Raw genomic sequence first — 24052 nt, 5'->3', positions numbered from 1 at the left:
ACAAACTATGATGTGGCTCCTAAACTCATCAACCTTTTTATTTCTGACAGGAGGACCATTCATGGGTTGTAGTGTGTAGTATGTAGTTATGTAGTGTTGTGTAGTTTTGTAATTTCTATGAAAATAATAAACATATATTATTGGTCTATTAGCCGAAAGCTCCTTTGTTGCAAATGAATATAAGGACCTTAGTTTGGCTCTTTTAACATTTTATGTTGCTTGAAAAGAATGAGCATCTGCAGTGAGTTTTGTAAAAGTATGAAGGACTTAGAAAATTGTGTTAAATGTTTTCAGAGTGTGAACCTAAATGAAGAATGTCTTCATATCCATGCATCCACAGTATCTTTTCAGCAGGGATCATCAAAAAGAGGCAGCTTAAAACAAACAGCAGAAGCTGCAGCTACACAACCAAAACAGCTGAGTGTTTGCAGCTTAGTGTTGAGGAGTCAAACTAAATCCACACTTACACTTTCTCAGACCTGGCTTCAACCTCTGCTCTCCACCATGGTCCACCCTGGAGGAGGAAACAGAATCAGAGCAGCAGATTCTCTTTGATGATGGAAACATGGGCAGTAAATAGCCTTCCCTATGAGTGACTTACCAGACAACGTCACTCATATCCACGTGACAACAACACATCCAACATGAAACAATATTCCTCAGGCCTCTATAAGACATTGTGTGTGTCTCTCCATACCTGAGAGCCTCCAGTCTCCAGGTTGGATCCTCCAGTTCAGCAGAGAGCAGCTTCACTCCTGAGTCTCCTGGATGATTGTAGCTCAGGTCCAGCTCTCTCAGATGGGAGGGGTTGGAGCTCAGAGCTGAGGCCAGAGAAGCACAGCCTTCCTGTGTGACCAGGCAGCCTGACAGCCTGAACATAAACAGCACATTTTCTCATTAGTGCACTGTTCAGAAATTAATCAGGGTAACCCATATACCAGCAAAAACCTAACGGAACAAATGGAAACAGCTGAACACATGACTTTCTTTGTATTTTCAGCCAGTCTAGTTGGACGGTTCTCCACTGAACCTGTGACAGAATCTAAGAAGTCATTTCTGGTATTTTCAGCTCTCAAAAAAGGGAACAAGCAGAGGAAATCCTGTTTGAGGAATCCTGACCTGAGAGCCTCCAGTCTGCAGTGTGGACTCTCCAGTCCAGCAGATAGCAGCTTCACTCCTGAATCCTGCAGATCGTTGTTACTCAGGTCCAGCTCTCTCAGACTAGAGGACTGGGAGCTGAGAACTGAGGCCAGAGCTGCACAGCTTCTCTCTGACAGATTACAGCCACTCAGCCTGAGGAGGAATAAAAGATGAAGACAATGACTTTGAACTGAATTTTCTGTCATGTAGGAAACATTATGTTATGTATTAAACTGACCCATCAGTCGATGAACCTACACAGATTTCTTGGAGGCTTTGACCACTGGCAGCAGCCTCAGAAGAGACTCCTCTGAACCAGAGTATTTCTTCAAGTCAAATATCTCCAGATCTTCTTCTGATGACAGTAAGATGAAGCCCAGAGCTGACCACTGAGCAGGGGACAGTTTGACTGTGGAGAGACGTCCCCATCTTAGGTACTGTTGGATCTCCTTCACTAGAGAATGGTCATTCAGCTCATTCAGACAGTGGAACAGGTTGATGCTTCTCTCTGGAGAGGGACTGTCCTTGATCTTCTCTTTGATGAACTGGACTGTTTCCTGATTGGTCTGTGAGCTACTTCCTGTCTCAGTCATCAGGCGTCGTAGGAGAGTCTGATTGGTCTGCAGTGAAAGACCCAGGAGGAAGCGCAGGAACAAGTCCAGGTGTCCATTTGGACTCTGTAAGGCCTTGTCCACAGCACTCTGGAGGAGGAGTTTTAGTTGGGAGGTTGATTGTCCTTCTGGCAGCAGATTGACTCCAGAGTTGATGAATGTCACAAAGACATGAACAGCAGCCAGAAACTCCTGAACGCTCAGATGGACAAAACAGAAAACCGCTTTTTTATGCAGCCCATACTCTTTTTTAAAGATCTGTGTGAACACTCCTGAGTACACTGAGGCTGCTCTGATATCAATGCCACACTCTACCAGGTCTGCTTCATAGAAGATCAGGTTGCCTTTCTCCAGCTGCTCAAAAGCCAGTTTTCCCAGAGACAGGATCATCTTCCTGGTCGCTGGAGTCCAGACTGCATCTGTCTCAGCTCTCCCATGATACTTGAGGTTCTGCACTTTGAACTGAACCAGCAGGAAGTGGATGTACATCTCAGTCAGGGTCTTGGGCAGGTCTCCTCCCTCAATGGTTTTCAACATGTCCTCCAGAACTGTAGCAGTGATCCAGCAGAAGACTGGGATGTGGCACATGATGTGGAGGCTTCGTGACCTCTTGATGTGGGAGATGATTCTTCTGGCCTGCTCCTCATCTCTGAATCTCTTCCTGAAGTATTCCTCCTTCTGTGGGTCAGTGAAGCCTCTCACCTCTGTCACCATGTCAACACACTCAGGAGGGATCTGATTGGCCGCTGCGGGTCGTGTGGTAATCCAGAGGCGAGCAGAGGGAAGCAGTTTCCCCTTGATGAGGTTTGTCAGCAGAACATCCACTGAGGTGGACTCTGTAACATCAGTCAGGATCTGGTTGTTGTTGAAGTCCAGAGGAAGTCGACACTCATCCAGACCGTCAAAGATCAACACAACCTGGAACTGCTCAAACCTGCTGATTCCTGCTTCTTTGGTCTCAGTGAAGAAGTGATGAAGAAGTTCCACCAAGCTCAACTTTTTCCCTCTCAGCAGATTCAGCTCTCTGAAAGTCAATGGAAATGTGAAGTGGACATGCTGGTTGGCTTTGTGTTCAGCCCAGTCCAGAGTGAACTTCTGTGTTAAGACTGTTTTCCCAATGCCAGCCACTCCCTTTGTCATCACTGTCCTGATTATTTGAACCCTTCCAGGTAAAGGTTTAAAGATGTCTTCAGATTTGATTGGTGTTTCTGGTCTGGCTGGTTTCCTGGCTGCTGTTTCAATCCATCTGACCTCATGTTCCTCATTGAGCTCTCCACTCCCTCCCTCTGTGATGTACAGCTCTGTGTAGATCTGATTCAGAGGTACTGACTCTCCTGCTCCTGTCATTCCCTCAATAAAATCCTGAAACCTCATCTTCAGCTTCAATTTGAGTTTACGCTGGCAGTTGGCAAGAATCTCTGAAAGAATAATTAAGGGATTGCATTAAATGACAGGATGTCATAGTAAATGTGAACAATGCAAACATTTCTTGGTAAATGAATATAATTGCAACTCCATGGACTCTACTTAGCTCATTAGTGGTTAGTGGACTAACAGGTTGTAATTGTAAATGGACTACATTATTATTGTGCTTTTCTAGTGTACCAACCAAAGTGCTTTACAATGTTTGCCTCACATTCACCCATTGACACTGTGACACAGATAAGACCAACAGTGAGATGAAACCCACTCATTTCAGTTAATACTGGTGGTGAATCTGCATCTGTCGGGAAAGGGAGGCTCTGTTATGCTTATGGCTACAGAGGCCATGTTGTACCTTGTCATAAATTGTATACACAAGGTGCTTACTGATGTACTTATGTCTTTATACTTAAGTAGTTTTCGCTTAAAACGTATGAAGCTTGACTCTACTTTGTGTCCTAATTTTTTTCATTAAAAAATTAAAGCACTTTGAATGGCCTTGTGTTTGAAAGTTGCTATGCAAATAAACTCGCCTTGCCTTAAATAACTTTCACAATGTACGCATGCATTGCTAATGACTGTTAAATAACAACAATACCATTGCTAACCTTCTTTACTGGTACTGGTATTGATGAATAAAGTGTTGATGCAACATTTATGGTGATGCAACATTCATGAGGCAATGTCATTTGTCTTGAAGAAGAAACTGTCAGGTATTTTTGTTATGTCCTACACAGTTGTGGTTGGCCTTTGACCAGATGGCGCCGCTCTAGTGGCAGCTTGTTGCAGCAGCTCCCGTTCCCGTGAACGTTTTTTTCCTTTTTTTTCTAGTTTAATCTTAACTTTTATTTCTATTTAATTATTTATTGGTTTATTTAACTGATCAGTGCACTATGGAGACCAAAGTCGCCGTGTTTATTCTGGTCTTTCTTCTGTTTTTTTCACTTTTTTCGTCCGTGTCTGGAGAGCGCGTACGGGACCCTATTGTTTACAGTAGGGATCAGCTGTTGGCCCTCCGTGGCACCGCGGTGCTGCCCCACGAGAGGCCCGACGTTCCCCGGGAGTTGAAGAGGAGGAGACGGGGGAGCCGTGCCGGAGCTGCTCGCCGCGCTAGAAGGAGGAGATACAGACCCGTCCTCCCGTCCATCATCATGGGGAATGTAAGATCTCTTCCCAATAAGATGGACGAGTTAGCGGCGCTGACTCGGCACCAGAGGGACTACCGGGAGTGCAGCATCATGATGTTTACGGAAACATGGCTGACTGAGCTGACCCCAGACACGGCCGCGGACCTGGACGGATTCAAACTGGTGCGGGCGGACAGGACGAGGGAGAGCGGTAAGAGGAAAGGAGGAGGGCTGGCAGTGTTTGTGAACGATAGATGGTGTAACTCTGGGCACATCACTATTAAAGAACAGCTCTGCTGCAGGGACATTGAACTGTTAGCGGTTGGTATGAGGCCATATTACCTGCCGCGGGAATTCTCGCATGTTATCGCGATAGCTGCGTATATCCCCCCCTCCGCTAACGCTGATGCAGCCTGTGATGTTCTCCACTCTGTCACAAGCAGGCTGCAGACAGAGCACCCACCGGCCCTCCTTCTTATCTCTGGGGACTTTAATCATGCCTCTCCATCCTCCACTCTGCCCACTTTCACCCAGTATGTTACATGTTGCACTAGGGACAGTAAGATACTGGATTTGTGTTATGCCAACACCAAGGAGGCATACACCTCATCACCCCTCCCCCCCCTGGGAAGATCTGACCACAACCTGGTTCATCTCCTGCCTGTGTACAAACCTCTCGTGCACAGGCAACCAGCTGTGTCCCGCACAGTGAAGAGATGGTCCGACGAGGCTGAGGAGGCTCTGAAGGACTGTTTCGACACAACTGTGTGGGAGGAATTTTGTGATTCCCATGGAGAGGACATTGACAGTCTCACACAATGCATAACGGACTATATTAACTTTTGTGTGGAAAACACTGTACCCACCAGGACTGTACGGTGTTTTTCCAACAGTAAACCGTGGATTAACCCTGACATAAAGGCTCTCCTGAAGGAGAAAAAGAGGGCCTTTAAGTCTGGAAATAAGGACGAGCTGAAGGCTGTGCAGAGGGAGCTGAGAAGGAAGATCAGAGAGGGGAAGAACACCTACAGGAGGAAGATGGAGGATCAGCTGCAGCAGAGAGATGTCTGTGGAGTCTGGAAAGGCCTGAAAACCATCTCTGGCCACAAGAAACCTGACTCCCAAGCTACGGGGGACCAAAAGTGGGCTGATGATCTGAACTTATTCTTCAATAGATTTGATCAGTCATCTGCCCCTCCCCCAGCCCAGTCCTCCATGCTGCAGCCCCCCCTCTCTGCACCCAGTGTTAACTGCCCAAATTCCTCCCCCTCCCCCTCTACAACACTCAGCTCACAGCCACCCCCCACTTCTCACCTCATCAACCCAACCCCCCCACTCACACCCTCCAGCACACAGCCCCCCTGCTCCAACCTGTCTCTCACAACGACCCAGGTGAGAAACCAGCTCCGGAGGATCAAGGCAAGAAAGGCTGCAGGTCCAGACGGCATCAGCTCCAGACTCCTCAAGTCCTGCGCAGATCAGCTGTGCGGGATTGTTGAGCACATGTTCAACCTGAGCCTGAAGCTGAGGAGAGTGCCACAGCTGTGGAAAACATCCTGCGTGGTACCTCTGCCCAAGACTCCGCACCCCAAGGATCTCAACAGCTACAGGCCGGTGGCGCTAACATCCCACCTGATGAAGACCCTGGAGCGGCTGGTCCTTGTTCATCTCCGCCCCCTGGTGGGACCATCACTGGATCCACTTCAGTTTGCCTACCAGCCTGGCATTGGGGTGGATGACGCTGTGATCTTCCTCCAACACCGAGCTCTCTCTCACCTGGAGAAACCTGGGAGCACTGTGAGAATCATGTTTTTTGACTTCTCCAGTGCTTTTAATACCATACAGCCTGTACTTCTGAGAGACAAGCTGGAGCACACCGGGGTGGACCACCACCTCACACACTGGATTCTGGACTATCTCACCAACCGTCCACAGTATGTGAGGACCCGGGACTGTGTGTCCGACACCGTAGTCTGCAGCACGGGGGCCCCGCAAGGAACGGTCCTGGCTCCGTTCCTCTTCACCCTCTATACTGCAGACTTCTCATACAACACACCCACCTGTCACCTGCAGAAGTTCTCTGATGACTCTGCAATCGTCGGCCTCATCACAGAGGGGGACGACAGAGAGTACAGAGAACTGACGCAGGACTTTGTGGACTGGTGCCAGCGGAACTGCCTCCAGATCAATGCGGGGAAAACCAAAGAACTGGTGGTGGATTTCCGCAGACGTGCACTCTGCCCCTCGACACCGGTGAACATCAAGGGAACGGATATTGAGATGGTGACATCTTATAAATACCTGGGTGTTCACCTGAACAATAAACTGGACTGGAGCCACAACACAACTGCACTTTATAAGAAAGGCCAGAGCAGACTCTATCTGCTCAGGAGACTGAGGTCTTTTGGAGTGCAGGGGGCACTCCTGAAGACCTTTTATGACACCGTGGTGGCATCAGCCATCTTTTATGGAGTGGTCTGCTGGGGGAGCAGCATCTCGACGGCTGACAGAAAGAGACTTGACAAACTGATCAGGAAGGCCAGCTCTGTCCTGGGACGCCCCCTCGACTCAGTGGAGGTGGTAGGTGAGAGGAGGATGATGGCTAAGCTGTCATCCATGATTGTGAACGACTCCCACCCCCTGCAGGACACTATAACTACACTGGAGAGCTCCTTCAGCGACAGACTGCTTCACCCAAAGTGTGTGAAGGAACGCTATCGCAGGTCCTTCCTTCCTGCAGCCGTCAGACTCTATAACAAGCACTGCTCCCAGTAGACCACACACTCTCCAGGACTGCACTGACTGCACTAGAATGCACACTCTCAGCACCTTAACTACCCCCCCCCCCACCCCCACCCCCCACCCACGTACACACATACACACACACGCACACTGCACTACTGCACACACATAAAGACGGGAGGGAAGGGGAGATCCCATAAGGCAGGATCAAGTGTGACAGTTCCTGAGACCCAGTCCGGGAGTCAGGTTCTGCCACTTGGTCTCATGGGTTCACACTAACCCTGAACCTCCGGAGTGTGTTGTCCCCCAGGTTTTGGGTTTTTTTCTTCTGTGGTTCAAATTGTTCACAGAGTATTTTTCTCATTCCTTGTTTACAGTGTTTATATTGCTCATTCCTTGTTTACAGTGTTTATATTGCTCATTCCTTGTTTACAGTGTTTATATTGCTTTATTGTGTAAATTGTGCTTCGTATCTTGCTATCCACTTTGCTGCTGTGATGCGGGAAACTTCCCCACCGTGGGACTAATAAAGGAATATCTTATCTTATCTTATCTTATCTCTTACCAAAATCCTGAACCTGCTGCAGGGGCTGATCTACCTCACCCTGTACCTCCACTAGAGACCAGAGTAAGAACTATCAATATCAATAACACAAGCCTAAGCCCCAACCCAGAATTTGAAAATGTGTCCTAGGTCCCAGGATGCTGTGAAGTCTAACTGCACTCCACACCAGTTGGTGGCAGTAACCATTTCATTGTTTGCCAAATGCCATTAACCGTCTAGAATCAGAGGCAGATGAAGAATGACCAGCCAGAGATCACACACTGAACAGTGGGGTTAGCTTGTGAGAGTGGTCCAGCATTATAACAAGAGAGACAAATGTCCGAATAGATTTTTCAGCAGTGGGATTACAAAAAAAAAATATGCAGCAAACCAACTCATACAGGATAAAGCTCGACAGTCAAACCAGCACTGCAGATGCAACAAGTGGAGGGACCTGAAAACCTCCAACCTACTGCTGCATACTACTGCTCATTCATTGGTAGCTGAATTGTTAGGTCTGTTTGATAGGTAATTTACATTTTTAAAACAAATAATTTAACATATTGTTAAATTATTGGAGTCCAGCTTACTGGTAAACATCTACTCCTTCAAGATAATTTATTATGTTCTACAACTCATAAACATACACTAACACTACATACTGAGTGTTTGAGCAGCATCTCCTCTGTGGTATAAAGTACTCTGTCGTTGTGGATGAGACTGATGTAAGAGACTGCAGGGTCCTAAACATCGTCATTTCTTAGTTAATGTGAATAGCCTGTACATACAATGGTCGACACTCGGTTAACAATCTTTTAAGTTAAATGTGTGTGCATGCATTGAGCCAACATCAACCCTCAGGTGAAATAATTACTGATGCATCCTCTTGTCATTTTTGTTCAATCATTAATAACATGTCATTTTCACCTTTTATTGCTATAACAACATAATTGTTAAATAAATAAATAAAGTGTTGTTTATTTGTTACCTCAATTAATTTAAGGTACTTTCTATATCATTTGTGTTCATTTTAGTCATTAACATTACAAACACTCTTTTTTGGTAGTAAAATAAGAGTAAAAGGTAAAAAACAAAATTCTGGAATTGTTTGTGTGGTCAGGCTTTTTAACAGCATTAAACCGTAAGTGTCATGAATGTGTGCCACTAAAACTAAAACATAAAACTTAAAGTGATGTAAGTATATTATTACATTATCAGCTTCAGTTACTACATTTCCGATGTTTGTTTTTTTTTTTTTTTTGACCCAGCTAATGTAATGAACAATACATAATGTAATAGCTTATTACATTATTGCCAAAACCTTAGTATGTTACTAGTTCAGATATTTTTTATTATGTTATTGGCAGTTATTACATTATTGGCTGTGACAGGGTCTCCTCTTTCTGTGCTACTTCTCAAGATTTCTAACATTAAGTTCAGGAGAGTCGTCCAGTTTGTTGTAAACTTGTGGGTGTGTGAAGCCCTTTGAGACTGAAGCAGTGATATTGGGCTCTAAATAATTTCTGAATCACTCTTTGGCTGGCACCTCACCTGAGACCTCTCTGCCTTGGGAGTCCCTACCAGGAGCTACAAGCTCCTGACCCCACAGCTCCCAGGGTCACAGGGCCACAAACCCCTCCACTATGGTAAGGTTGTGATTCAGGAGGGGCTTCTAAGTCCAGGAGGCATTATGGTGCATTCAGAACAAATGCACTTATCAATGCAATGTCCAGGGACTCGCCCTAATATAGCTGTAAATTTTTTGCTCTAATTGAAGAATTTCAACAGATGTGAATTTGTGAAATTTGTATAATTTGTGACACTGAAATTTGTGTCATTTGGGTCACCCAGTGCAAATTCGCCTCCATTCGTGTCTTAGCTTTGAGTTTTTATGTAATTGTACTATGTGGAAAAACTCTTCTGCTTTATGTTTGGTCTGAACACAGTTACAGTTTAGCTGTTTTCCTGATGACTGCTGAACACAGAATCAGCAAGAACAGACTGATCTAAGGTCGCGTGTCTCTCTCTACATATTTACTGTCCACATGCAGGTAAACAAATGTACACTTCAACATTGGGGATGAAACAGGTTACAAAACTCACAGTTCAGAGAGTTTCACGGTTTTTGAGTCACAGATCAGATCATTTTTTGGATCAACAACAAAAAAAGAAAGTAAAGTTAACAAGACAAATAACTTTGCTTTCCATTTATTTTGTAAAGCACTTGATTTTTTACACCTTTTTGTATATAATCAACCAATACTCGCATTTCAGACTAAAACACAGCCAATCCGTGGTTGCATCTTAACCGTGAGGGGTGATCCGTACGGATCGTGGATCGACGGTGAACCGTTCCACCACCACTTAAAATGATACAGCTTCCAATCTATGTGAGTTGTTGGTATAAAGTACACAATCACATGATGTGTCAATTAGGGCTGGGTATTGTTAAGAACCTCCTGATTCGATTCGATTTAGATTCTTTGGGTAACAATTTGATTTGATTTCGATTCGATTCGATATTGATTTAAACACTTCAATATCGATTCAGTAATAAGTCGAAATGTACAAATAATTTTTGCTGCTTAGCCACATTAATCGGAGCTGGCGTTAAATTGGAGTGACACACCCCCAGCTGAAATAAAACATCTGCCTGTGACTTTATGAAAAGACAGATGTTTGTTGTGGCGCTGACACTGGAAAGCAGTAGCCTGTATTTAAATATAACTGTTCATATAAGTTGGTTGTAGGTAAAGATCAGCTGTGCTGCTGAGTCGTTGTCACGGCAACTGTTAGATTAAAAAAGACTGAGAAGTCAGCAGAAGTATAACTATCAGTCCATGAAAAAATATTTTTTTCCAGCGGATATTCTAGTTCCAACATGATTGAGCTATTTATTGTCTTTATTGTATATATTTAGCCTTTATTCTATTTTATTTAACTTTATTATATGTTTCTACTGTTGCTGCTGGAACACCAGAATTTCCCTGGTTGGGATCAATAAAGTATATCTATCTATCTATCTATCTATCTATCTATCTATCTATCTAGCAGAGCAGTTTTGTGTTGCTATGTGAGGTATTTATTCAGTTTGGGGAAATCACGATGTCTAGAAAACATGATAAGCCCAAGTTGGATGACAAGGACTAGTTTCCGTCAGATCTCATGTGTTTCCACTGAAACAGAGAGAATACGAGCAAAAAACTTTGATACTTTGAGAGTGAAATGCCCACAGTATGGATACATTTTGATTAGACATTTTAATTTGTTGGTAATAGTTGTATAATCACATTATTACACTCGAGGCTGTGGTTGACCGTCATTATTGTCACTCCACACCCTCTCATGTATTGGCCGATATCGATCCGATACCGATATCAGCATGAATCATACATACTTTTACTTATTTTGTAGTGTGGAATGTTAGAAAAGGCTTGATCGAGTGATATTACTCAAACTTAGAAGGGGTGGGTGGGTTTGGGGGGGGGGGGGGGGGGTGTTAGGGTCTTTTGTAGCACAGAGGAGATATGTTGCTCAAACACCCGGTATAATGTTAGTGTATATTTATGAGTTGTAGAACATAATAAATTAACAATATGTTAAATTATTATTATTATTATCATATATTATTATTATATGTTACATAATTATTTGTTTTAAAAATGTAAATTACTTCTCAAACAGACCTAACAATTCAACTACCAATGAATGAGCAGTAGTATGCATATGATAACATAGATTGAATATGAAAACTAAGCCGAAGTGATACCTCTTCTCTGAATAGACAAGCTAAGCCAGTGTGCTGCTGTTAGCCAGTGAAAATAGAGCGGAGTGGCAACTCTTCACTTTGTTACACAATCTATGTCAGTGCGCTGCTGTAGCTGGAAAGTTTCTCTGCCTTTTGGACTTGTACGGTGCCGGGGCAGTTGTTATTATGTCAAATTCCGCGTTCAAAATAGATTCCGTTTTATTTGGCTAATTCCGCGAGTCCGTGATTGATAAGCTGTTATAGGTTATAGCTAATGCCTTTTTGCCGTCACATGGGAGTTTGTCACGCTTTGCAAATGTTTCGGACAGCGTTGGTTGTCTGCGGGAGGCAGCGGTTTGTTTCTTCGCCTCCGTGGTCTTGCGAAAATCCTCATGCTGTTTTTTGCGATGCTGCTTCAAATGCGCGATGAGGTTGGTCGTATTAAACTTCTCCTGATCTGTGCCACCACAGGAAACTTGTGCATGACAAGTTTTGCACTCAGCTGCAACGTCTTTTTCGGACTGCCACACAGCCGACATCACTCCTACTTCTTGCCACTTTGTTAGCACACGCCGTTGTTGTGATCACAGGGGCTCTGCATGCTGGACCCACGTGCCGCAGGATAGAAGAGCTGGAGTGACTGAAGTGCTGGAGCGGACTACTGGAATGGACTGCTTGTAGTACAATACTAATATCGGAGTTTTTAGATCCAGTCCGATAAAATCCGATTCTCGTTTTTTGCCTGATATCGGACCGATATCCGATATCAATATCGGATCGGGACACCCCTAGTAATAATGCTAAAAGGATAAAGGATGTGTAGAGGTGCATCTGTTTTGGTTTAGCCACAGGTTGCAGCATAACATCAGCATGGTGTCGGCTAAGGTGGCTGCAGGTTCATGGTATTACTGCAGTACTGTAATACTGCCTGCTACTTGCTTTCAGTGGCGGTTCTGCCTAAGTTGCCGCCCTGGGCGAAATTACTGCCTTGCACCCGTCCATGTTACTACTCCAACCCCCGTGTCCCGCATCCCGGTAACGGTAACGGCCACTACCGGCGCCCCTACGACCGCTAGAGGCGTCCATCCCAGAGCCGGCCATGCTGCGCACGGCACCTTCTCAGCAAGCAGGGGCGCCAGCACCTGCATAGATTACGTAAATCATGCAACTTTCCTCCTGCCTCTACAAAATTGTTTAATGCGCGCAGCGTGATTACCGGCGAATGGCCGCGTTGCGCAATCAATAATCAACCATGTTGCCTGTGTCATTGTCCGCTGTGCTGCTGCAACCGCGTATAAACAAAAGTCGCTTTATAATGAAAGTACAGCAGTCTGTGTGCGCAGAAATCCGGCAGACCTGGCGCCGGCTGGCACCGCGCGGTGTGCAGCCACCCGGTCACCCGGTCTGCCGGATCTGCCAGGTGCCGCTCCGGCTGTCAGTTGGATCTTTCTGAAGAAGGAGGAAGTTACATCCGAAACTGTCAAGGTAAATAAACATCCCATGTCTGATTAAAAGGAACAAAAACGTCTTTTAGTTACAAGGAAGACATGAATGTATTTGAACTACACTGATTTATGATGACATTTGCCTATTGCAACGTGATGACGTGCATACCGGAGACAGTCGCGCTAGGGCGACTGCTCAATAGAAAACCACTCCGCGGTGCTGATGATTTTTTTAATTTATTTATTTTTTTTTTTTTTTGGTGCTCGTGCCGCCCCCCACGTGACATAAAAAAATGCCGCCCCGGGAGGCCGCCCGCTTCACCCATGCCTAAAACCGCTGCTACTTGCTTTCATGTTGTAGTTGTGTACAGTGCGGCTTCTGTCCGTACAATGTGAATCACATGGAGGTGTTGCTCACCGCGCCCCCTACTGGTTAGGGGGTTGAATCGATTCAGAGGCTTTTCTGAATCGATATTGAATTGTGAAAAAAATATATTGCAATGCACTGATGAATTGATATTTTTACCCACCCCTAGTGTCAATTCTATATGATCAGATGTTTCTTTTTATAATCATCCAAAGTTTTACCTTTACTGCTTGCGCTGGTGAATGCCAAATGATGAACAAGATCACTCCTGTTCATTAGACTCAGAACCCTCTTGGTGACCTCCGCGGACTCTGCGTCGTACATCTGGACCATCAAATCCACTGTGTCCAGCCTGTCTGCATGATCCAGTTTGTACTTTGGGATGGCTGGGAGGTCTTTCTGGATGTCATGATCCCCCAGGAACCACTGGAACTTTCGGAACTCATCCTCTCTCAAATCCTCCAAAACGCTGAGGAGCTGCACAGCCAGTGACATGTTGGCACCTTAGAAAAAAAATCAGAAGAAATCCTGTCAAACAACAGCATTCACTGACTGAATAAAATATGATAGAAAAGAATAGAATAGAATAGAATAGAATAGAATAGAATAGGTCTTTATTGTCATTGTACAAGTACAATGAAATTGAAATGCAGGCCATGGGACGCATCTTTAAAAAACTGAATAAAAAGTACGAAATAAATAATTCTAAAAAAGGACACACACACCTTCCACACACAAAACATTGACATTCTGCATGGTATGTACTGCACCGTGTACAGCGGCAGCAGAGAGAGGAAAGAAGTGACCCAGGTGGAGAAGATAACTCGATGAGACGACGACACGCGTTATTGTTAGTGCAATAAAACCTTAACGAGTTGAAAGTCAACAAACATAACCTCCTTGACTTGTTCAACAAGCATAAACGTGCATCATATTTCATCATGAACAGCGACATTTCCACCGGCATGTTTTCCATGACCACAGTGTCTGTTAAGCTAACAACGAACAGCTCGTTAAGAACACGCTAAAATGAAAGCTGTCTGTGTGTAGTCTGTTCATCTCAGTTTGCCATGAATCTTAAAATTTGGCAAATTTGTGTAAACTTTAGCTGCTGGCTGAGACAAACCAGCCCCCCTCCATTTGTCTCCAGATAATGAGCACACACTCACCGGCGCTGTTGAAGCGCAGCGCGGTGAGAACAAAGTTAAAACAGCAGCGCACTGACATAGATTGTATAACACAGTGAAGAGTTGCCACTCCGCTCTATTTTCACTGGCTAACAGCGGCACACTGGCTTAGCTTGTCTATTCAGAGAAAAGGTATCACTTCGGCTTAGTTTTCATATTCAATCTATGTTATCACATGCATACTCCTGCTCATTCATTGGTAGTTGAATTGTTAGGTCTGTTTGATAAGTAATTTACATTTTTAAAACAAATAATAATTTAACATATTGTTAAATTATTGGAGTCAAGCATCTACTCCTTCAAGATAATTTATTATGTTCTACAACTCCTAAACATACACTAACACTACATTAACACTACATTACTAACATTACTTATTACTTGTTTATTTTAAGTTTAATGGTGTCATAAAAAAAATACAACAATTTATAGATTTGTAACCGTTATCGGAACCGGTAGGAACCGGAATCGTTAAGAGAGAATCGTTTTGGAATCGGAATCGTTAAAATCCAAACGGGTCCCAACCCTACACCTGACGCAGACTTTGGTCAGCAGTCAAACACACAGGTAAAACATTTCAGAGATGATGTTGTCCTCAGTCAACATTAAATATCATGATATGATAAATATTTAGATGCTGAAACACGTTAACCCCGTTTTGAAAGCCTCTCCACATGTGCTGGTCCCAGTGAGCTCTCCAGTCCTCCAGCTCTGAAACACAATGTAGGAGCCTGTTCATCAAACATCTCTAATGATCCCTGATCCTTGATCCATGATAACAGAAGTTATCATGTTCGGCCCTAAATACCTTAGGGAATCAGTTTCTAATGACACAGCTACTCTGGATGGCATTACTTTGGCCCCCAGCTCCACGGTAAGGAACCTCGGAGTCATTTGTCCTTTACCTCCCATATTAAACAGATCTCTAAAACCGCCTTTTTTCACTTGCGTAATATCTCAAAAGTCCGACATATCTTCCTCAGAGTGATGCAGAAAAATTAATCCATGCCTTCGTCACCTTTAGGCTAGACTACTGTAACTCCTTATTATCAGGTTGTACCAGCGAGTCGTTAAAGACTCTCCAGCTGGTCCAAAACGCTGCTGCACGTGTGCTGACTAGAACTAGGACAAGAGATCATATTACTCCAATATTGGCTTCTTTATATTGGCTTCCTGTAGAATCTAGAATAGAATTTAAAATTCTTCTCCTCACCTATAAAGCTCTTAATGGGCAGGCACCATCTTATCTGAAAGAGCTCATAGTTCCTTATCACCCTGCCAGAGCACTGCGCTCCCAAAATGCAGGTTTATTGGTGGTTCCCAAAATCTCTAAAACTAGATCGGGAGGCAGATCCTTCCAATTCCAGGCTCCCCGTTTGTGGAACAAACTTCCTATCTCAGGTCAAAGGGCAGATTCACTCTCTATCTTTAAGAGTAGACTTCAAACTTTCCTTTTTGACAAAGCTTATAGTTAGGGCTAACATTAACCCTAACCCTAACTCTAAGCCTAAGCCTAACCCTAACCCTAAGCCTTAGCTCTGCTGCTACAGGCCTGGACTGTCGGGGGACTTCATATCAGGCTCTGAGCACTTTCCTCTCTTCTAATCTTCCTCTTCCCTCTTCCTTTCTTCTTCTTCCTGTCCTCCTCTATACGCCCCCCCCCCCCCCCCCCCCCCCCCTTACTCAGTGCATGCTGTTGTTCCAGAGTCCTCTCCCATACGCAAATCTGATATATGGCCATATATGAACATATATTTTAAATAATGGGACATATAAGGTAACATATTTGGACATATATTTCAGGATATGTTTGCAAATATGTAGCGTGAATATTGGGTCTCTGACATAAGGTAACATATATGTGCATATACTGGATTGCATTATTTATTTTCCACATATATTAAGAACTTTAAGTGTGAATATGTGGCAGATATATTTGTTTTGCACATATACAATGCACTTATGTATACATACATGCATTGTATATTTGGATCCTTAATATGATTAACAGTATATGACAATCATATATTAACAGTTATGTCAATGTCAATGTCAATGTCATCTTTATTTGTATAGCACATTTAAAACAGCCAGTGGCCTACCAAAGTGCTTTACAGTAGAGAAACAGAAGCAACAAAAGGCAATAGCAGGCAATAATAAAAATAATTAAAAAAAACAGAAACAAAAGACATGTAACATATAAAAGACATAAAAACAACATAAGAAGTATGAGGAATACGAGCCCCAGAAAGTCCTTATACTCTGCCAAAGGCTAAGGTGAAATAGAATAGAATGTAATAGAAATATGTTTGCCATATATGTGCATATATGGAGAAATGTATGGAACATATTTGAAAGTGGCCATTTTTGCTATATTTTAAAATATATTTGTCATAAATGCTATACAATTATAATATAAGGATGAGACATACGTGGACATGTATACTTAGTATGTAGTTTACATATATGGCCATATATCAGATTTGCGTATGGGCTGCCCCTTTGCTTTCTGTGCTTTCTGTGTCAAGGTCAAACTGTCCTGCTCGTCCTGGAAGGTCATCCAGCTGCAGACCAGAAGGCTGGATGCTGCGTGTCACTTCCATCTAGACTACCTGTTCAGGTACCCTGCTGCTTCTGCTGTCTGCTGGCCCAGTCTGTCCCAGTCTGTCCCAGTTTGTCCTTACCTCCCTGTCTCTGTCTCATTGTCTCTCTCTCTCTCCCCTCCCACCCAGCAGGTAGAGGTAGAAGACCACCCGCCCTGAGTCTGGTTCTACCTGAGGGTTCTTCCTGAGTCTGGTTCTACCTGAGGGTTCTTCCTGAGTCCGGTTCCACCTGAGGGTTCTCCCTGAGTCCGGTTCCACCTGAGGGTTCTCCCTGAGTCTGGGTCTACCTGAGGGGTCTTCCTGAGTCCAGTTCTACCTAGGGCTGAACGATTAATTGCATTTGCGATAAAATCGCGATATGATAAAACGCGATTTCGTAACCGCAACTTGCGCGATTATAAGTTGGTCACGAGACGTAAGCTACAGCGAGTGGAGCTCTCAGCCGCACCAACTTTCCATCCTGCCCACCTGCTGCGCAATGTCCTCTGGCCCAACGGAGCAGTCAGAAACTGATGCTGCGTTCCAGGCCACCCGTAACCGATGATTTACCTGTTAAAAGTGGGCGGTGCTATAGCCAAACCTGTGAATTGAAGTCGTGACTCGTGACTTTGAAGTCGTGATTCACAGGTACAACTCCCCACTGGAACACAGCATTACTCTCCAAGAGGAACAGCACGTCGGTGGTGTGAAATTATTTTGGTTTCAAAAAAGACGTCGCGCAGCGGCAGGTGTTGTGCAGAACATGCCGTGCTACCGGTGCTTGTGTCAGTTTCTGACTGCTCCGTTGAGCCAGAGGCCATTGCGCAACAGCCGGGATCTCCACGAGGAAAACATGTCTGCATCACAACAGACAACGCATCAAATATGGTGCTGGCTGCTCAGCTGAATGAATGGATGAGGCTCCAGTGTTTTGGGCACACATTACATCTTGCCAGTGGTAAGTTATCATGTCGTGTGTGTGTGTGTTACTGACTCGGGAGCAGTAAGATACATATAATTTTAATTTCTTATTATTTTTTTTAAGACTATAAATTTTGCACACAGTGTTTAAAAAGTGCATGCCTTGGGGGCATCGCATATTAAAATCGCATATTAAATCGCAATCGCAATATTGGGGGGAAAAAATCGCAATTAGATTATTTTCCCAAATCGTTCAGCACTAGTTCTACCTGAGGGTTCTCCCTGAGTCCGGTTCCACCTGAGGGTTCTTCCTGAGGGTTCTTCCTGAGTCTGGTTCTACCTGAGGGTTCTTCCTGAGTCTAACCTGTGGCCCAGAGCTCAGGAGGAAATCTGTTGGGTTTCTTGTTTTTCTCCTATAATCTGTAGAGCGTGGTCTTTACCTGCTCTACCTGTAAAGCGTCATGAGATAACTGCTGTTGTGATTTGACGCTATATAAATAAAGTTTGACTGATTGATTGATTGACTGGTCGGCTCTTTACCTGCTGAGTAACATCCACATCAAATCCAAGAGACTTTCAGCTTCACCTGGAGAGGAAACACAGAGAGAAAAGACGCTGCTGCTTCTGCTGCCACACTGCTGACTGACTGTGTGTGTGTGTGTGTGTGTGTGTGTGTGTGTGTGTGTGTGTGTGTGTGTGTGTGTGTGTGTGTTTGGTTGGTTGGCATAACCCAAGAGGAAGTGATGAGGTTTTTTTCCAAGCCTTGTAGTGTGGCACACACTACAAGCCATAACCTGAAGAGGATTCTTCCAGTTAAGCTGCGCCCTGTCATGGAATGCAATTGGAAGTCTATTGAACTGAACAGCAACAGCGCCCTCTGCTGCCAGAGAGGCAGCACTGCAGAAAAAAATAATAATAGTTCACTGTGAGATGAAAGATTTGTGAAAGTTTTATTGGTTGAAATGTTAATTCACAGCCAGTAGAGCAGGATGATGTCACCGTGTCAGATGCTCAGTTTTACAGGAAGTAGAGGTCATGTGAGGTCATTTCATGGGGACTTGCAGTACCCCAACTTACCCAAAGGGCAGGGGCGCCAGAGAGCCACGGGGGGGTCGCCAAGCCCTCTTGATTTTGAGGGGTGTGATTTTTTTTTTTTTTTTTTAGCTATGTGTTAGTATTTCATTTATTTGTGACAAAAAACACATACATGAGGTTAAAAAGCTTAATCATTAGTTTGAATAATAAATAAAATTAAAAAAATTGATTTTTTTTCCCCCAACACAATTGTAAAATATAAATATCGTTCTGTTCATTCATCTCTGCATAGCGCTCTTTCTCCGTCATTCTCGTTCACACACACACACACACACACACACACACGCACGCATACATGCCAGTGGTGCGCGGATACACTTATAAACGACCTGCACTTGCCCGACATTTTCCACCAACCCGACCGCAACTCAGACCACAAGTATGAATTAAAATAATGAACCCAACCCACTTATTTTAAAAGGTATAGTCCATGCTCTTGGTTAGCTTGATCATTGCCTTATTGGCTTAGGAAACTGACATCCCTGAGTCATATTCATTTAAAACAAAGTACTATAATTTTGATGCACAGCAGTTTAACGTGAGGAACCTGCATTATTGCATTAGCCTATTTTATCCCGCTGCACCATTCATGCAAAAGTTAGTAATAATAATAACTTAGTAATAATAATAAAAAGGTAATAATAATAATGTGTGTGTGTGTGTGTTTGGGGGTGGGGGGGGGTGGGGGGCGGTTGGGAAGCCACTGGTGTAATGAACCAAAAACAGTGACGTGCACAATCAAGAAAATGAGCTCATCACGGAACCAGAGGCAGGCGACGCTGTTTACCTGGCAGACTGGCTGTCTGTGGTGTGTTTGAGTCCAGGCTGCAGGCAGGGAAAATGAACACTGCCACGCTGCCTTCACTGTCACACTGCTCTAATGCCACGCTGTCTTCACTGTCACACTGCTCTAATGCCACGCTGCCTTCACTGCCACACCGCCTTCACACTGTCACTTCACAGCCCTCCCAGGGCCCATAGAAATGAATTGTAGGGTCCAAAATGTGGAAAAAAAAAAATCTCAACATGTAAATCTATGAGAGCGTCTGGGGCGATTTTCAGTCGGACTGAGATCGCCCCAAGGGAAGCCCAGTCTGTGGACACTTTCAAAACAGGACTCAAAACTTTTTTGTTCAGGCAGACGTTTTTCAGCTGACCTTAGTTGAATTTTCATCCTGTGCTCTTCCTCTTCCTTCCTTTTAGCTGTTCTCTCCTTGTTGATGATTTTTTACAGTTTTACTGCTCGCTGTGTTTTTGTTGTTATTTTAGGTTTTTGTAGCACTTTGAGATTCTTTTATGAAAAGCGCTTTACAAATAAAATTTATTATTATTATTGTTATTATTATTATTAAGGGTGCGGGGCAGCTGGTTGGACATTCAGGTTGCTGATGTCACAGCGATATTCGGGCTGCTGATTGGACAATAATATTAAGCCCTAGACCGGCAGAATAAACTCTTTTTCTCTCTTTTTTCGTTTGGCTTTAGGAGGGTTCGATGCACTATCGCCCCCTATGGGCCAGCCGCCCCTGCCATGGGGCATGGTAATAATAATATAATAATAATATATATTAACATGGCACCACCTCTGAATATTGTTTTCTTCATTTACTCGCCGTTTGGAAACTGCCGCTGGTTACCTGAAGCAGCTCGAGCTGTTTTTAGCAGCCCATCACCTTATTTTCAGGTTTCAAATACGCCTTTAATGCCTTTTTAAATGTGCTGCGCTGTAGCCCACATGTACTCTATGATGGTCAGGTGTCTCAGGTTAAACTGTGAGGTATTCCTACATCCATATGTCATCATCGTCCTACATGCTGCCGGCGTGTCAGCAGGTTTATTCACTCACCTGTCGGGCTCTGACTGCCTTACAGAGCTGGGTGTGTGTCGCTCAGGTGCTCGGACAGGTGTGAGGTGTTCTCTCTGCTCTGTAACAGCACACAGGCTTGGCCAGGTGAGCGGGTAAGCAAAGAAACCCCGCAGGACACCCTGCTTCCCTTGTTGTGTACAGGAATCGGTCGCGGGGGGATTATATCAGGAGTTAGCCTGTGTCAGGAGTCGAGGAGGCGCTCCTCTTCCTGTCCGCCGCGGCTGCTGTCAGTGAAATGAAAGTGGCGCTGTATGAAGTCTCGCGATACGTCAGCGAGGCTCAATGAGCTGAATGCAGCCAATGTGCACCAAATCTCGCGTAGCTTTGGCTCATGTTGCGCTTGACTTGGCCAGGCTTTTTATCTCTTTTTGCCTTTGTGTTGGACACAAGAGTAATGAACTTTTTTTTTTCTTAAGTAGCCTACCGAAAAAATACCTAAGTTTCGGTATACCTTGCAACACTAATTGAAACACACTGAAACGACATTGAAACACATTGAAACGACATTGAAACACTTTGAAACGCACTGAAAAGCATTGAAACGGCACTTGAAAGCCTCCGGCAGCAGCCACAGCCGTGTGAGAGCGGCTCCACTCACCGGGTGTGTCTCTCCGCAGCCGAGAGGCTCCTGCTGCTGCTGCTCCGCTCCAACACGGATCACCGCCCGGACTCACCGCCGGGACCCGGACTCACCGCCGCCACAGGCTCCGGCCGCCCGTTCACTTAGACAGTCCGTTAGAGTTACAGACAGTCCGTTAAAGTTACAGACAGTCCGTTAGAGTTACAGACAGTCCGTTAAAGTTACAGACAGTCCGTTAGAGTTACAGACAGTCCGTTAAAGTTACAGACAGTCCGTTAAAGTTACAGACAGTCCGTTAGAGTTACAGACAGTCCGTTAGAGTTACCGACAGTTGCTGTCAGTTGACGCTGTGCTGCGGCGGTGACTCTCAGCTGAACTTCCTTCCTGGTTAACCGCCGTGCTCCTCAAACAGCGCGCTCACGACACCAGCTTCATGCACGCGCATCCGTGCAGCAGATACAGACAGTAGCGGTTTTAGGCACGGGCGAAGCGGGCAGCCGCCCGGGGCGGCATATTTTCATGTCACGTGGGGGGCGGCATGAGAGCAAAAAAAAAAAAAAAAAAAATCATCCTCGCTGCAAAGCAGTTTTCTATTACCGTATTCATCTGAATATAAGACAATATTTTTTCCACTGAAAATGCCCTGAAAAACGCCCTCGTCTAATATTGGGGTGTAAGCAAATACACATGTATTGTGCTTGCATATGTAAACCAGTAGGTAGGCTCACCTGATGCCGTAATTACCGGCGAATGGCCGCATTGCGCAGTCAATAATCAACCATGTTGTCTGTGTCACTGTCCGTTGTGCTGCTGCAGCCGCGTATGAACAAAAGTTGATTTATAATGAGAGGATGGCAGTGTGTGTGTGCTGCTCCGCAGTATGTGTGCGCCGGGTGGGCGCGGCACCTGTAAGCACCAAGCCGGTGCCGCGGCCGGCCCGCCTGATGCTGACCGGTGGCTTTTTTTTATGCAAACAAGATTTTGTCCATATAAAAAGTATTTTTCCAAAAAAGGTATTTGTGCAGGTGTTGGCGCCCCTGCTCTGGGAGGGGCGCGTCTAGCCGCCAGAGGGGCACCGGTAGCGGCCGTTATTGCTTGGAAGTTCTTGCTCTGCGCGCGCGCGCGCGCGCGCGCGCCCGCCCCTAGAATGGAAGGGCGCAAGGCAGTAATTTCGCCCAGGGCGGCAACATGGGCAGAACCGCCACTGGATACAGAGGTGAGGACGGTGAGCCAGGCTGTGCTCCAGGTGTGCACAGGTGCTGTCAGTCATTACCAGCAATGCATCACACAAACAGACCTTTGACCACATCGTCCCACCAGCATGTATTGTAAGCAGATGCTTATAATACAATACAGTTCATGTTTTGAACTTTGACCTTTGAATGCACATGCTGTGCTGTGAAGTCCCCAGACAGTTCTATATTCTTCTCTGCTTTTTTGTTCTTTTTTTGTATGCAGTTAACTCCAATAGTTTCAGAAATAATAAGAAATAGTAGGCTATTAATATTTTTTATTTGCAGATATCTCATTTTAGTCAGTGGGTGTGCAAATACATACATGAAAAGTTTTCCTGCTGCAATTTGTATTTTATTTGTTCAGTCAGACATGATTTGACTAAAGTAGAAAAACAGGGGACGTTCATGTTTGTGGTGAACGGTGAACTGAACATGTCTGTTTGCAACTAATGAACATGAATGTAGGCCAGAAACTCTCACACAGTGTTTTACAGAAGCTGAGAGAGGACGCTCGCTGGCGCCCCCTATGGAGGCCACCATCACTGTCTGGATAATGAGCTCCAGACAGCAGAGGAACTCTGACCTCAGAGCTGCTGTTTGCTGCTCAGTCACTTTCAGCCTCAAGACAGCAACGCATTTTCAGAGCAACAGGCCCATGGAGCTCAGAGGGACACAAGACACTCTGCTGTTTCCACAAGGGGGCGCTGCACAGGGACATGACAGCTGAGCCACGCTCGGCTTTGCTCCAGGTGGAAGCCTGTACCTAACCCTAACCCTAACTGAGATGCTTCTTGCACAACACTGCCCCCCACTGTCCACTGTTGAAGTGACACCTACAGCCTTGATACAATGAGCTTTACACAGTGCACACACACTGCACACACACACTGCACACACACTGCACTCACACTGCACACACACACTGCACACACACTGCACTCACACTGCACACACACACTGCACACACACTGCACACACACACTGCACACACACTGCACATACACTGCACACACACACTGCACACACACACTGCACACACACTGCACACACACTGCACACACACACTGCACACACACACACACACACACTGCACACAGTCACACACACTGCACACACACACACACACTGCACACAGTCACACACACTGCACACACACACACACACTGCACACACACACACACACACACACACACACTGCACACACACACACAACCAGAGCAGAGCTGAGAGCCTCCATCTTGGTTCTGCTGGTTCCGTGTCGCTGCAGTGACATCAGCCTCAACTCAAACTGTAAACACATTCCACTTCCTGTTGTTTAAACATGTGACATTATAATGAATTTCCAGGGAATTTTCAGGAATTTTATAACTGTCAATAAGTCTTTTACATCGCTGTGGAGGAATTTTGGCCTACTCTTCTTTACAGAAATGTTTTAATTC

The 24052-nt window shown here is 44.9% G+C and overlaps 1 protein-coding gene across 1 annotated transcript in view; it reads right to left on the bottom strand.

The window, feature by feature from the left end:
• Window positions 1–21481, bottom strand: part of LOC115363737 (uncharacterized) — a 35364-nt gene extending 13883 nt beyond the window's left edge. The window contains exons 1-6 of the mRNA XM_030058006.1: window positions 21397–21481; window positions 13368–13649; window positions 1399–3169; window positions 1120–1293; window positions 698–871; window positions 468–514 (exon numbers count right to left, since the gene is read on the bottom strand). Of these exons, the coding sequence (XP_029913866.1) occupies window positions 468–514; window positions 698–871; window positions 1120–1293; window positions 1399–3169; window positions 13368–13641 (2440 nt within the window). The 5' untranslated portion in view covers window positions 13642–13649; window positions 21397–21481. The remainder of the gene's footprint in view (window positions 1–467; window positions 515–697; window positions 872–1119; window positions 1294–1398; window positions 3170–13367; window positions 13650–21396) is intronic.
• Window positions 21482–24052: the final 2571 nt, after the last annotated feature.

This window comes from Myripristis murdjan, chromosome 8 (genome assembly GCF_902150065.1).
Source record: "Myripristis murdjan chromosome 8, fMyrMur1.1, whole genome shotgun sequence".
Lineage (NCBI taxonomy): Eukaryota > Metazoa > Chordata > Actinopteri > Holocentriformes > Holocentridae > Myripristis > Myripristis murdjan.
This window is presented reverse-complemented; position numbering and strand designations above follow the sequence as displayed.